The 14401-nt window shown below is 41.4% G+C and overlaps 1 protein-coding gene across 1 annotated transcript; it reads left to right on the forward strand.

The window, feature by feature from the left end:
• Nucleotides 1-1195: 1195 nt before the first annotated feature.
• On the forward strand, nucleotides 1196-12687 carry LOC137296512 (transforming growth factor-beta-induced protein ig-h3-like). The gene is made up of 6 exons (XM_067828314.1): nucleotides 1196-1368; nucleotides 3188-3414; nucleotides 4421-4607; nucleotides 5119-5217; nucleotides 5322-5426; nucleotides 12454-12687. Exons 1-6 carry the CDS (start codon nucleotides 1203-1205, stop codon nucleotides 12555-12557), a joined length of 888 nt encoding a protein of 295 aa, XP_067684415.1. The 5' UTR covers nucleotides 1196-1202; the 3' UTR covers nucleotides 12558-12687.
• The last annotated feature ends 1714 nt before the right edge of the window (nucleotides 12688-14401 follow it).

Genomic DNA, 14401 nt, shown 5'->3' on the forward strand with positions numbered 1-14401 from the left:
GTCTTCCGAGGTGATTCATATTTGTAACGTCTACATTTTAAAATACTTGCAGTTATTTTAACGCCCATTGCCTGTCGCATTTGTGATGTGTCAGTGTGTCAAATGGAAGAACATGTCAAACTCTCTGCACAAGCGTTGTACAGGTGTTGGCGATAACTGCTACGTGGCGATAACTGGTCGCTAGTCAATACCCATTCACACAAATGGACAAAGGGACGTAACTCTGTATGTATTGACTAATATACTATCTTGCTGGCATGTCGTGACCAAATTAGGAATGTGGGGTTCTCATGTGCAGTGTTGGTCAAACTTTGCTATCACCAACTGAGAATAAACCGTGTAGTTTATCCCTGCTATTACGTATAAGTTATAATGTCAAATGCAGTAGCCCAGTATGGATGAGGGTGAGTGTGTTTGGTGTTTGAATGTTGTGTAATAGCAGATGCCATGTAATAGACATGAGTGTCAGTGTGTTTTGTCACAACAATAGGGGGCATGTAATAGACACGAGTATCAGTGTGTTTTGTCACAACAATAGGGGGCATGTAATAGACACGAGTATCAGTGTGTTTTGTCACAACAATAGGGGGCATGTAATAGACACGAGTGTCAGTGTGTTTTGTCACAACAATAGGGGGCATGTAATAGACACGAGTGTCAGTGTGGTTTGTCACACCAATAGGGGGTATGTAATAGACACGAGTGTCAGTGTGTTTTGTCACAATAGGGGGCATGTAATAGACACGAGTGTCAGTGTGTTTTGTCACAACAATAGGGGGCATGTAATAGACACGAGTATCAGTGTGTTTTGTCACATCAATGGAGGGCATGTAATAGACACGAGTGTCAGTGTGTTTTGTCACAACAATAGGGGCATGTAATAGACACGAGTATCAGTGTGTTTTGTCACAACAATAGAGGGCATGTAATAGGCATGTGTGCACATTAATTAACACATTAAGACATTAATAGATGGTATGCATGGTATGCAATGGGCACGTACGTGAGCGTTTGTGTGTGTGTGTGTGTGTGTGTGTGTGTGTGTGTGTGTGTGTGTGTGTGTGTGTGTGTTTAATCAGAGACCATATAGATAGAAATAGATGTGTTTACAGATAGGAACCTGCCGCTGTGTCACTTTGTAGATAGGATACTGCGTTCACGAGATAACAAACACGTGGCTCCACCTGGCGTCTCACGAAGATATGATCATAATGGCCACAGTTTGTTGTAGCGTGTTGCTGTTGTTGACTGCTGTGTCCGCCGCCGTAGCGGACGTGACGCTGTTTGATGATGCCAAGTACTATGGTGCCACTTCGTTTACAGATTACCTGACCCAAGCGGGTCTGAGCAGCATGCTGAAACAACCAGGTACCTCCATACAGTCAGCTTTGGCTTACCATACACTTAGATAATATATTGCATCAGTTATACGAAGACTGGTATATTAATTAGAACTTTATTTAATGCTATCATGCCCAGAGTTTAATAACAGCTGTATCATAACCTGATGAAGGAATATTAAGAGCTGTGAATACTATTGTTCATGGACACATGCTGTGGAAACTATATCGCAAGAATTGAATAGCAGCTATTTTGTAACATGATTGTCTGTTTTGTTATATGGCCTTCCTGTCCTTCACGTCATTTATACCTGGAAAAGCCATATTCGGTTGTGTTCCCACACTGACACGATTCACCGTTGAATTTTATCCCTCACATGTTCATGTGCACGTCATGAACAGAGCATGCACGAGATTCACGAGACCGACGTTTTTAACAGTATATTATATGTGGATACTGTAATACATCAGTGGAATAATAATATATTACACGTTGTCGGTGTGTTGTATACTGTGCACTCTTCAAATGACCTGCAGACGGTTGTGGAATGACAGCGTCTTGCATGCTAAATCCCATATCACTTATCTTGTGACCACTTGAAAACCCACCTATCACTTTACGTCCATCCTCAATGGCCACATATCATTACATTTAACCCTCTTTGACAAAGGCGGTTCACCTACCCCTCTGGCCAACCACACAGGTTCACCTAGCACCATATGTCACCACATGCCAAGTCCACCTAGCCCACATGTCCAGATGTCCAGGTACCCTATATGTCAATGTAGAAGTCCACCTACCCTATATGTCAATGTAGAAGTCTATCTAGTTCCATATGTCCAGGTAGAAGTCCACCTACCCTATATGTCAATGTAGAAGTCTATCTAGTTCCATATGTCCAGGTAGAAGTCCACCTACCCTATATGTCAATGTAGAAGTCTATCTAGTTCCATATGTCCAGGTAGAAGTCCACCTACCCTATATGTCAATGTAGAAGTCTATCTAGTTCCATATGTCCTGGTAGAAGTCCACCTACCCTATATGTCAATGTAGAAGTCCACCTAGTTCATATGTCAATGTGGAAGTCCATCTAGTTCCATACGTCAATGTGGAAGTCCACCTACTCTACATCTCCACCTAGTTCCATATGTCAATGTGAAAGTCCACGTAGTTCCATATGTCAATGTCGAAATCCATCTAGTTCCATATGTCAATGTAGAAATTCATGTAGTTACATATGTCAATGTAGAAATCCATCTAGTTCCACATGTCAATGTAGAAATCCATCTAGTTACATATGTCAATGTAGAAATCCATCTAGTTACATATGTCAATGTAGAAATCCATCTAGTTACATATGTCAATTTGGAAGTCCACGTAGTTCCATATGTCAATGTGGAAGTCCATCTAGTTCCATATGTCAATGTAGAAATCCATGTAGTTACATATGTCAATGTAGAAATCCATCTAGTTACATATGTCAATGTGGAAGTCCACCTACTCTACATCTCCACCTAGTTCCATATGTCAATGTGAAAGTCCACGTAGTTCCATATGTCAATGTAGAAATCCATCTAGTTCCACATGTCAATGTAGAAATCCATCTAGTTACATATGTCAATGTAGAAATCCATCTAGTTACATATGTCAATGTGGAAGTCCACGTAGTTCCATATGTCAATGTGGAAGTCCATCTAGTCCCATATGTCAATGTAGAAGTTTATCTAGCATGTTGAATCAATGCAGAAGTGAGTGTCAGTGTTGGTGTTAGTTGGGAAGATGTGATGCGTAAGTATAGATAATTCATACTCCGACAGTTGAAGTTAATCTCATTTAACCGTCCTAGGAAATCTAAGCCTCCTTGCACCTGTGCCGACGGCTTTCCAGTCTCTCCCATCCACCGTCAATCAGAGACTCAAGGATGACCCATCCTTCCGTAAAAACCTCATGTCCTACCACATCGTCACTGGCAGCATGGTCTCCACGTTTTTCAACAATGAAGAGCTGTTGCCCACTGTTGCAGGCGCTGCTGTCCGCATCAACAAGTACATCGTCAAAAGTGGCAAAGAGATTGTGAGTGGCAAGCCGGCAAGATCTTTACTTGTGAACGTGCCCGAGTATCTGTAGATAGTTATGTCCTACTGCCTGTGTTTCAAATGTCCATCATAATATTAATAATTACGTCATTATTACTTAAAGAAATATTTCTCGGGGAGAAGTCTTTATAGTAGAACCTCACCATAGAAGAACATTGTCATAATAGAACCTCGTCACGTGTATTTCTCATCTCCAGCTTCAACCAGAAACCGAGGCCAGGTTGGGGATGGGAAACAATGCAACATGAAGAAATGGTACCGGTGTAACTTATTTTGACATTTATGTCACCATGTTAGGTGATCGCCGTATAGTAAGAATATATACTTCTTCAGGGTTGTCAACTTCAAATTGTCTTACACTTCGTTTGGGTTGTCAGCTTCATGCTGTCTCACTTTTCTCCAGGGTTGTGATTACACGATGCCATTTAGAAAGTGGTCAAATGCAACATATGTCATATTTGGGATTTCACTTTCTTAGTAAAGTACAAATGCTAGTACTTTTTTCGGTTGAGTCCCATCCGGGATTCGAACCCGCACCCTCAGAGTCAGGCACCTAATCGCCAGCACACAAAGTCAGCCGCCTAGCCCGCTCAGTGGAAGTCGCGGTGGCTGAGCGCACACTTCACATTGTCATACTCTTCTTCTGGGTTGAACAATTTGCGTTGTCATAATTTTCTTCTGGGTTGCACACATCATGTTGTACTCTTCTGTGCTACTCACTTCATGTTGTCTTACTCTTCTTCTGGGTTGCACACTTCACGTTGTCTTACTCCTCTACTGAGTTGCACACTTCACGTTCTCTTACTCGTTTTGTTGTACACTTCTTATTATACAATGTATCAACTTTTTTACAGATGAAAGTCCATGTATTATTGTCTTTTGGTTAGATGCTCAAGTTTTATCGCGAGTTCAAATCATGTTCATGAGTGAGAGAATGAGAGAAATTATGACCTGTCTACAATGTCCAACTTTCCTTCTGGCAGACGACAATGTCGGGCAGCCCCATCCTCCTCTCGGACCTACCCTGCAGTAACGGCATGCTGTTTATGATGAAGGGAGTTATCTACCCTGTACCTACAGGAAGTGCCTTCGACTATTTGGCCGGAAGTGACAACTTCAGCACCCTCCGCCTTGCCATCACCAAAGCCGGCTTGTCTCAGGAATTTGCAGGTCACCATCAATGAATAACTTTCGGTTATTTGTTAGTGGATAGGTAAAGGTTACTTGTCGAATCACAGTTAGAGACTGTTAACAGTTCGTGTCTAGGGGTAGATGAGACGGGTGAGATCGTGAGCTTTATGGATAAGTACGTACAACACACACACACACACACACACACACACACACACACACACACACACACACACATTATTTTAAAGCATCCTTCTTCAATATTTATGAGTACTATAAAGTACTGACACCCAACTCCAACCCCCGACCCCCAAGGAGCTAGAGTACAAAATGGATGACCACCTGTAAAAATGGAAGACCACCGGTAAGAATAGATGCATCATTTCTCAGAGTCAAGCTTATTTACCAGTGTGTATGAATATATGGAATTATAAGATTACTGGTCATCTGTTTATCATGGCTGTTTATCATTCACCGATGGTTGAATGAAAGTTACCGATGGTTTGGGTGAGATGATGTCATGTTGTAATACGAGTGGTGGTGTTTTCAGCTCATCACCAGACTGTATTTGCCCCATCTGATGCTGCCTTTGCCAGCCTACCCCCTGGCGTCCTTGATACCCTGCTGGACGACATCCCTCGACTGCGGGGTAGGTACAAGTCACTGTCTGCCTGGATTTCCACACCTTGATTGAGAAATATTCTGCTGACGATAAACACTGAAATATTTCAGTAGCTCGCAGTATGTTCACAGGCGTGCTGCAAACCCATGTGGTTAACTCAGGAACGTACTACAGTGCAGGGCTGTACGAAGGTCTAGTGCTTGAATCCATACAAGGCAAGCTTCAAATAGGAGTTGGTGGGTATAACTGATTTTTATCTTACCTTATCACAAAAAAATGAATTTTATTCAGTCATTTACATTGAAGTGGGAGTAGTGGAAATGATTGTCCCCAATGAATTTTCTTTACCTGAAAACAACAACAACTACAATAAATAACAGAAAATATGTTTGAGATAAGGTTAGTTAATCTATATAGTCCTGTTATCCCTTGTTTAGTTAGACGTCTCAGAATTTTTCCTAATTCAAAATGCCTGAGGCATAGTTGAAAGATGAAATAAAACAAGGGAAGCATTGGAAGAAGAATGAGTTAGGTCACAGGTTTAATTTGAAGACCTGCAAGCAGTCAGGAAGGGAACTGATGCAAAGAAAGATATGGAAAGAAACTCTGCTTTGGTTGATATCAAGGTAAGTAGATGTATAGTCTGGTTCATAATTATTGAGAATTTTTCTTCTTACTTTGAGCTATCCTAACACCTCAACTGATTCACTGATACTTAAAACTAAGTAATGGTATAAGGGAGGTAACTCATCTTGGCCTACTGAGTATAGTACAATTAGAGTTACCTCCCCTGAATTTGTAGCAGACGTCATTTTCCTCAGCACTGTCAACAATGTCTGCTGAAGATAAAAGAAGGTTGATTTTTGAGTTGTGTAATCAAGGAATTGATTATGTAAATACATTGGCAGAGAGAACAGGAACTCCTCTTTCTACTGTGTATAGAATTAGGAAGAATTTTAAAGAGGGAAAGGATTTTGGGCACCAGAAAGGAGCAGGGAGACCCAGAAAATTGGACTTCTCAGATCGCGTCCGGCTGGGAATTTTAGCGTCTAAAAAGCAAAGGGCAAGCATCTCCAACATCAGGTATGAAATGCTAGAAAGGGGATCAACAGTTGTATCAAAATCTACAGTTAGAAGAAATTTGATTGATCTTGGATGGGAGAAAAAGACTGGAATTCCTTCTCCTCTCATGAAACAAGAACATAAAGACAGGCGTGTTGAGTGGTGTTTGGCACATGAAAACTTTGACTGGGAAAATGTGATTTTTACTGATGAAAGCTCAATATGGGTATATCCCAATAATGTGAAAATATGGACAAAGTCTGCGTCAGCACCGTTGTATCGACGACCTAAATACTGCCCAAAGTTTCATGTATGGGGAGGGATATCCTTATTAGGAACGACCCCGGTGTTTGTGTTTGAGGGAAATCTGACAAGTCAACGCTACACTAACATATTAGATAATTTTCTCCTTCCAAGTGCACATGTGTTTTATGGAAATGACTGGATTTTGCAGCAAGATAATTATCCTAAACACACCGCAAAACATGCCAAGCATTGGTTTCAGGAGAAAAATGTGACTGCATTACCATTTCCTGCATATAGTCCTGACTTAAATCCCATTGAGAACATTTGGGGGATGATGAAGGAATGTGTGAATCAAAAGGGGTTGACAAAAATTGAAGATATGAAGAGAGAAGTGGTCTGATGCTGGGACAGCATAACTCACGAGACACTAACCTCTCTGATAGGAAGTATGCCTACCCGTCTTAGACTGTGCCGTGAAGCTCAAGGAGACTTGATAAAATATTAAATTGTTACCTACACAACATGAAAAGGTCAGTTCACTTTCACAATACATTCAATTTTATCTGATTTGTTCTCGTTTAATAATATGAAATGCTTTAGCTATTCTCAATAATTTTGAACCATACTGTACTTACACAGAGGAGGGCACCCGGCTTCGTGATATTAAAGAACAGGTCAGTCGAGGTGTAAAACAGTCAAACCTTTTACCAGACGAAGAAACCAGCTTTCTTTTAAAGGGAAATGCCAAAGAGGAGTTATAAATTAGACCTAGAGTTGCACAAGAAGAACACACTCAGATCTGGAAAATACTGCAGGATGTTTTTGAAGACATGTTCAGTACATGAGCTTCAGAAATGATTTTTTGACAGATGACATCATGAAGGTGAGTCCCTGTGACAGTTTTCATATTCCCACAGTGAACTCATTGACAGGGTCAGAAAAATGCTGCCATTGTACTTGACCGAAACCTGGCCCGAAACATCAATTGTAAGGGAGGCTTGACAACGGTAGAGAACAGAAGCAACTAGCTCGTCAGTCACTAAAGCTGACCTTTCTTCAGCTCTAGGGACAAGCTTTCAAGATGAGAGAGGATGATTCTGCTAAAACCAAGTTATTTAGCAGAACTGTATCAGGAGATATGAGCAATCAGCAAAGATCTAAGAGAAGAAGTACAGAAATCCATTGCCAAACACAAGAGGCAGTTAGACCAACTCTCTTGAATGTTCCACAAGACATTAGAACAGGTGCAGAATTCTCAATAACCGTCACCTCAAATGCAAGGCTACCATGTCTTTAATGACAAAAAGCATTTTGCCTGTGAGCGCCCAGATAATCCTCGGTAACAGAACCAGAGGCCGAGGATGCGCCAGAGGTCGCGATTACCAGCAAAGTAGAGGAGCTAAAACAAACCAGAACCAGGCCCAATTTAATGGCAACAAGAGACTGGCTAGCCTGAAAACGGAAACCCTCTACTACCTTGAGTTGGGTAGTAGAAAGGTAGGGTGTTACAGACCCATCCATGTTTGGTGGTTTGCAACTCCAATATTGTCCAGTAGTTAGTTTCCATGGGTGGAGTGGAAACCAGTTGTTTGTTGGATACTGGGTTGGTGGTAACTACAATTACAGAAGTTAAGCACTGGGAAAAACAATTCCTAAAAGAGGAATCTTGGTTGTTGACAACAGAGTGGGTGCACTGTTTATGGTGGAAGAAATCGAGCGACTCCCGTCAGGAAGGAGCATTAAGTTTCATGAAACTAATGATGGAACAAAAGTATACATGGAACAGGTAAGTGGATAACTGTCATATTATCATAGCAGTGAAAACGAAGAAGCAATACCTGCTGACATCTCAAACTGTAACTGCACCACGGAAGAGAAAGAGAAACTTATTAAAAGCTTACAGTGATGTGTTTGCAAAGGATGACCTTGACCTGGGATACAGACAATGTGAACGATCAGATTCACTCCGAAGATGATGCCTCTGTCTCCCAGTCTTATCACTAAATTCCACCAAACCAATTCTCTGAGGTTAGGGAACACATCAATTACAAAAAGAGCTTGGATGAACTTCATGGCAGCCAATGGTTCTCAAGACTGGACACGGCCAGTGGGTACAACCAAGTGGCAGTTGAAAAGAAAGACGAAAAATACTGCTTTTACCACTCCTTATGGGTTGTATGAGTACAACCGCATGCCTTTTGGGTTGTCAGGGGCTCCTGCTACATTCCCGAGGCTTATGCAGCATTGTTCCAGACATTCCAAACTCTGCTGTTTACTTGGATGACATTGTTATGTTTGCCAAGTCTTTCGAGGAACACCATGCTCAGTAGGAGGAAGTATTCCAAATATAGAGAAAATATGGTTTACAGCATACACTCAGTAAATGTTACTTTCTGCACAGAGAGGTTAAATATGTCCGTGTCATATCTTACGATTGTGTTGCAACTTATCCAGAGAAAGAGAAAGCTGTGGAAGAGTGGGAAGTACCCAAGCCATTGAAGGACTTGAGATCATTTCTGGGGTTTGCAAGCTACTACAGTTGATATGTTAAGGGTTTCTTTAACTTAGCACGACCCTTGCATAATGTAGTCAGCAGGTTGAAAACAAGTAAACCACAAACATCATAAAAGTCTTCTTGGGATGAAAATTGTGAAGCCACTCTAAATACTTTGAAGGGTAAACTACTCCCAGCACCTGTGTTTTTGTATGCTGATTTTAACCAGCCGTTTATTGTTGAAACTGATGCCAGTCTACATGGTCTTGGTTCCATGTTATGCCAAGAGCAAGATGGTTAGAGAAGGAGTCTCCGGTATGCTAATTAACTAGAGAAGACCTGGTCTCATTCTCCCGACAAAATCTACAAACATCGCTAGATAATGCCAGGTGGGAAGAAAAGTAGGAAATCAAATCATCGGAAGTCAAATTTGGACGATATTTTACTAGCCAGGAGTAAAACCGTTGAAATGGAGAGTGAACCGACTGAAGGTCAGGTGAATAAAGTGAATATTGCTACCCTTACATGTGAGTTAAAACAATTTATCACAGACTCGCCGAGCCAACAAACAAACGAGCTAACCAACAAACTCGCCTCTATCAAATGTCAAGTGAACAATTTAAAAGTCAAAACAGATCAACTTTTTCTTACAGTATAACTCGGATGGTATTATTGTAAACAGTTTAGAAATCGATCACCTCCAAAAGGAAATCGCTAATCTGCGTGAAGCTATGAACAGAAGTCTTCTAATCCAAGAGACACATTCCTTGAAGACTAACCTTTTAGTCTATGGAATTCCTTACGATAAGAATGTCGTGAACTTTTCACAACACTTGGCTTACCGGATGTTGACAAAATGCATTTGGTGAATCTGCATCGTCTCCCAAGACAAAGCACCAACCCTACAACCTCACAAATGCCGAAACCGATTGTGGCAAAATTTGTCAGCATGCTTGATCAACAGTCAGTGATGAATGCGATGTATAAAAACAATTCTATTCTTTGCAAACGGAAAATAACAAGTCGGAGCGACCTACCTGTTCTCTTGAAAAAATTCAGGTGCACGCTTGCCAATAAGGCGTATGAACTTAAAAAGCCTTTAATGTACATTCAAAGATCATGGAAAAGGGGATAGACATGACTCTATACTACAGGAAAAGCGCAAGCTACTCCTGGAAGCTACTTATCAGAAATAGAATCTGTTCAAGAAAAACTGGACGTGTTTGAGGGAAATCTGACAAGTCAACGCTACACTAACATATTAGATAATTTTCTCCTTCCAAGTGCACATGTGTTTTATGGAAATGACTGGATTTTGCAGCAAGATAATTATCCTAAACACACCGCAAAACATGCCAAGCATTGGTTTCAGGAGAAAAATGTGACTGCATTACCATTTCCTGCATATAGTCCTGACTTAAATCCCATTGAGAACATTTGGGGGATGATGAAGGAATGTGTGAATCAAAAGGGGTTGACAAAAATTGAAGACATGAAGAGAGAAGTGGTCCGATACTGGGACAGCATAACTCACGAGACACTAACCTCTCTGATAGGAAGTATGCCTACCCGTCTTAGACTGTGCCGTGAAGCTCAAGGAGACTTGATAAAATATTAAATTGTTACCTACACAACATGAAAAGGTCAGTTCACTTTCACAATACATTCAATTTTATCTGATTTGTTCTCGATTAATAATATGAAATGCTTTAGATATTCTCAATAATTTTGAACCATACTGTAAATTTTATCAGCAGCGGGAAATTTCAGATGTTGACTTAAACCAAGCATTTCAAGATATCACTGTTCCAAGTTTTTTAAACAACTTTTTTACTGTTAACAGCATCTGTCTCACCTTTTCATCACGTGTAGGAACCAATGAGGGGGGTCTGCAAGAGCTAATAATAGAAAGCCGTCTAACCTTCACAAAGTGCCTAAATGTGTTAACACTAACTATCAGGAAGTAATTCCTACTGATCCTTTAATTGGTAGTCTTCATAGGACAGAGAGTACACCAGCTAACCTGAGTGCGAGACTCATAAAAGAGGTAAGTAATGCACTAAAGCAGACAGACACGTAGCGGTGTATATGTATGGTGTATAACTAGTGGTTACCATTTCAGTCACATGTTTCAAAACACAAGAATGTTTGATGGTAGTTTCATTTGAGAGCTTAGTTGACCCTGTTCAAAAAGAGCAGGGCCATTGTGTATGTAGAATGACAAGACGCACACTGCTTAGTAGAATTAGGTTAAAGTAGAACAGATATTTGTATTACAAATTATTCCAGTATCAGGTCAAAAGAAATATTTTAAAAAACATAAAGGTAAACATTTGGTTATTATTTTCAATTTATGAGATGTAAACTGACACCAGGTGTTAAAGTTTATGTTTTCCTAAATACTTCAGGTAGTGAGGAAATTTCATTAAAAGACATGGGCTAGTGTTTGGGGATAAAGCTATATGTACTTGTCGTCTCGGGTTACATAACAATGACACATTAGGATGTTAATCTCAACTCCCTGGGGATCATACAGCTCTTGCTGCCCACTGATATGGATTTCCTATCCTTACGAGGTACCCATGAACAGCTGGGTGGACTAGGACACTTAGTCACAGCTTGTCCAAATTTACTTCACGTTACTGTACCCGCAACTACGTGTTAGCATGTATTCATGTGCCCACCATCTGGTCACATACAAACGAATTCGCGGGTACACTAGAGGTTGTGAGAACACTGAAAAAGTCTGCTCACAAAGATGACTCCAAGGTGTCTTACACCCGGTCACAAATGGGTTTGATCCCCACACACGCTGGATTACTAGCCTGGCGTCTGAGACCGCTTCCCCACCTCATCCCACGGTTAACGCTAAACACATACCTCACATGCATTCGCATCACTGTTCCAACGACCCGTGAAGATCCAGGCTAGAACAGGTCTTCAGCAACCAATGTTTGCCACAAAATGGCGACTATACTTGTAAGAGGCCACTAGCAGGATCGGGTGGTCAGACTCGCTGAGTTGGTTGACACGTCATCGGTTCCCAATTGCGCAGATCAATGCTCATGTTACTGATCACTGAGCTGCCTGGTCCAGACTTGATCATATACAGAACGCCTCCATATAGCTGCAAAATTGCTGAGTGCAAACTAAACTCACTCACTCACTCACTCACTCACTGTTACCCCTTGTAAAACAAACCAGTAATAGCAATTTAAATGTAAGATCGTTTGTTAAACAGTGTTACTAGTAGGTATTACTAATATATACACTGGTGAAGGTAAAAGAATCTCATATCCTGATGATAAACCAGTTGAATATTATACAAGCAAGCTTATTCTGATTTTGCACCAACAGCTCTTAACGCAGTTATGTCCACTTTAATAAATAATATTAATAATGGATGTTTGTAAAGCGCCAAATGGTGTCAAGGTACATGAACTATTGTGTTTTGTTGCCAGTTGGCTTAACAGTGACAGTGAATGGGTCCAACATCACGACAGCCGATACAACAGTGACCAATGGCGTGCTCCACACGATCGACTCTGTCCTCATCCAGGCTTAAGTCCACTCATGGAACACTCACTGAAGAAAGTTCTGGGTGGCCACAACACCTGGGTGTGATGTCATACCTTAGCTACAGGAACAATATGTACTCTGTATTTATGATTTGAAGAATAAACGTTTTCACTGAACTCCTCAGCAACCATTTTCAAATATAATAGCTGTGAGCGGGTCGATATGCCGTATTTGTCTTTGGGATACGCCCGGGCATCTCTATGTAATGCACATAACTATTTACTTAAAATGTGTTTTCCCCACGTGTTTTTGTCTACTTCGTGACAGAATGCAAATGTTCGTGACACACATTGTGAGGCTCCGGCTGCAAGAAACATAGAACACTTACATAACATGTATTAGTCGGATGTTATGAAGACATCGTGCACAAAATCAGTATAAATGGTCATGTCAAAAACTGCAGTATCGCTGCCCATAAAATCACAGACATAGATGGTCAAGGTTAACCCAGGCAGAAAGAAAATAAGCAGTAGGGGTGGCGCTGATGGTCGCAATGCACACCCACTGAGCATACCGTTCCATTGCGAGAAGCGCCACCTGTAATGGCGAGGGTAGGCCGCACATGACACCATAGAAGTAGACATCCAGCTCTGGCGCATGCGTATAGGCACGAATGTACAGCCGAACTGTAGAAAAAGCAAGTACAAATTGTGGTTTGGTGTTATCAGGGTGTTTCTTGCAAATTGCAATTTCTGCTTGTTGTCGGAATGTTGCTCATTGTGAGTGGCAACGTGGAGCCAAATCCGGGGCCCTGACACGTCAGACCCAGAGTAGACTGTCCGTGTCATCCACTGGTGTCCAGGTAGACAAGCGAAGACACCATGCTGCTGCTGGAGATACTGACGTCACACGTGTCATCGGGATACTGCAGGATATACAGCACCAGCTCTCCAGTCTCAACAGTAAGTTTGATACATTCGAGTCTACTATAGAGACCATGAAGTCGGAGCAGGACAACATGGGAAAACTATTTGACAGACTAGAGGATGAAAAATTGATTCTGTCAGATAGAGTCGATAAATTAGAGTCACAGTTAATGAGAAACAACCTTATATTTTTCGGAATGAAGGATGAAGAAAAAATGAAACGTGGTCAAGCTCGGAAGATAAAGTTAAAAACTTCTTGTGTAATGAATTACATATGAGTGAGGCTGAGGGTCGTAATACCTACATAGAGCGAGCTCACAGCGCTGTTTACATCGTATAAAGACAGGGGGCGTGCGTATCAGACTGCTACAGATGAGCTAACAGAACATACAGAGAGTCACCCGACTATACACAGTCGGTGAGAGGGACACGCAGGCAGCTTGGAGAGTTTGTCAAATACTATAGGGATAATGGCGACGATTGTTACATATCCTAAAACAAGCCGATAGTGAATGGCTTGTGGTTGGAGTAAAACGTCCATAGCCAAGATATATAGAGACACAGTTACGTCCCTTTGTCAACACTCGGGACACAAGCGACACTCAGACTATCGGGACCCGGGACAGGTCTCAACGTAGCAGCCGACAAGCCAACACAGAGGAAACGGATGCCCCGAATGACAGACCTATGGTGCGGCCGAGGCCAGGCTACTAAACAAATACGGATATGTACCATTTTAGACTCCGATTGACCAGAATCTATAAAGTTGCTTACATAGAACATTAACAGACTTTATTCCAGTATCCGGACAGAAAAGAACAACCTGATACATTTGTGTACAAATTATAGTATTATTTGTTTCATAGAGACTTGGGGACGAAACACTACAGATTTTGAAACTTTGTTTCCAGATTATACCTGTCTCCGATGTGTGAGACAACGTCGCTTTGGAGGAGGACGCTAT

This window comes from Haliotis asinina, chromosome 9 (genome assembly GCF_037392515.1).
Source record: "Haliotis asinina isolate JCU_RB_2024 chromosome 9, JCU_Hal_asi_v2, whole genome shotgun sequence".
Classification (NCBI taxonomy): Eukaryota; Metazoa; Mollusca; class Gastropoda; order Lepetellida; family Haliotidae; genus Haliotis; species Haliotis asinina.

Coding starts and splice junctions, on each gene's coding strand:
- LOC137296512 (XM_067828314.1), top strand. CDS start 1,203: ATGATCATAATGGCCACAGTTTGTTGTAGCGTGTTGCTGTTGTTGACT. Junction 4,608..5,118: donor CTTGTCTCAGGAATTTGCAG/GTCACCATCAAT, acceptor TGGTGTTTTCAG/CTCATCACCAGACTGTATTT. Junction 5,218..5,321: donor CGACATCCCTCGACTGCGGG/GTAGGTACAAGT, acceptor GTATGTTCACAG/GCGTGCTGCAAACCCATGTG.